The sequence below is a fragment of the Ceratina calcarata genome, unplaced genomic scaffold (assembly GCF_001652005.2).
Source record: "Ceratina calcarata isolate Rehan_Ccalc_2016 unplaced genomic scaffold, ASM165200v1 scaffold349.2, whole genome shotgun sequence".
In the NCBI taxonomy this organism is placed as follows: Eukaryota; Metazoa; Arthropoda; class Insecta; order Hymenoptera; family Apidae; genus Ceratina; species Ceratina calcarata.
The window spans coordinates 3212-4139 of NW_017157822.1; the positions used below are offsets into that span (position 1 = coordinate 3212).

Genomic DNA, 928 nt, shown 5'->3' on the forward strand with positions numbered 1-928 from the left:
TTATTATTTTATAGGACAAAATGGTTTTCATGAAATATTCAAACTAGCCCAGTTTTTTACGTTTTCATGAAAAAATTTGTTCTCTTTAGAGATTTCAACTACGTCGTAAATCGTTGATTTGAACGTCAATAAAATTGGAAACGGCAGAGGTATATTTTTACACAGAGCGATCTCGACTGATGCCGATCGAAGTTTCCAAAATGTCGGACCGATTTGATGATGTTTGATCGTCGAGAGATCGTTCGACCTTTTCCGGGAACGCGCGATATCGTCGGGATGGGTATAGAACGACATGAGATTGTCGGATCGTCGTCGATCCAGTACATCTAATTAGTACGTACGGTCGGCGGGTGACAGATTGTACTTGGTGACACACATACCTTCCGCAGGCTTTCCTGGTAGGGATAAGTTAACTGGCCATTAGCGGCGCGAGAGACCTTAAGAAAAAAACAAGAAAAGACATCTCCTACCAAACGGCTCGTAACGTTGTCTAATGTGTACACCAAGGAGCCAGTCGATACGGATATATATATACGTATATACGTACGTATGTATATTTATTATTCTCTTTTACTTTTCTAAACGCAAATACGTAGTTGCAAAAAGCGTTACACACACAGAGAAGTGACAGAAGAGACAGAGATAGAGAGCAGGATCGTTACGCACGCAGAGATCATTTAGAACACGTATGGGCAACCCTCGGCTCTTCATCTTCTCTCGATCCAGTTGGAATTCTATGCTACTGGCTAAGGTTGCCCATGCCCGATTCATACGATTAAAGGTCTGTCTACACCAGTGATGGGTAAACTTTTTTAATGGGGGGCCACAAAGTTTAAGAAATTCTAGAGGAGGGCCAGAATTATAGAATCGGGCCCATCGACATGGATAGTATATGGCCCGCTATAATTACGTTTTCACGGTCGAGAAG

At 42.1% G+C, this 928-nt stretch overlaps 1 protein-coding gene across 1 annotated transcript in view; it reads right to left on the minus strand.

Annotated features, from left to right (window-relative positions):
• Positions 1–38: 38 nt before the first annotated feature.
• The window catches only part of LOC113464367 (sodium channel protein para-like), a 3423-nt gene continuing 2533 nt past the window's right edge, over positions 39–928 (minus strand). Inside the window, exon 3 of the mRNA XM_026813652.1 lies at positions 39–437. Coding sequence (XP_026669453.1) covers positions 327–437 — 111 coding nt within the window. The 3' untranslated portion in view covers positions 39–326. The remainder of the gene's footprint in view (positions 438–928) is intronic.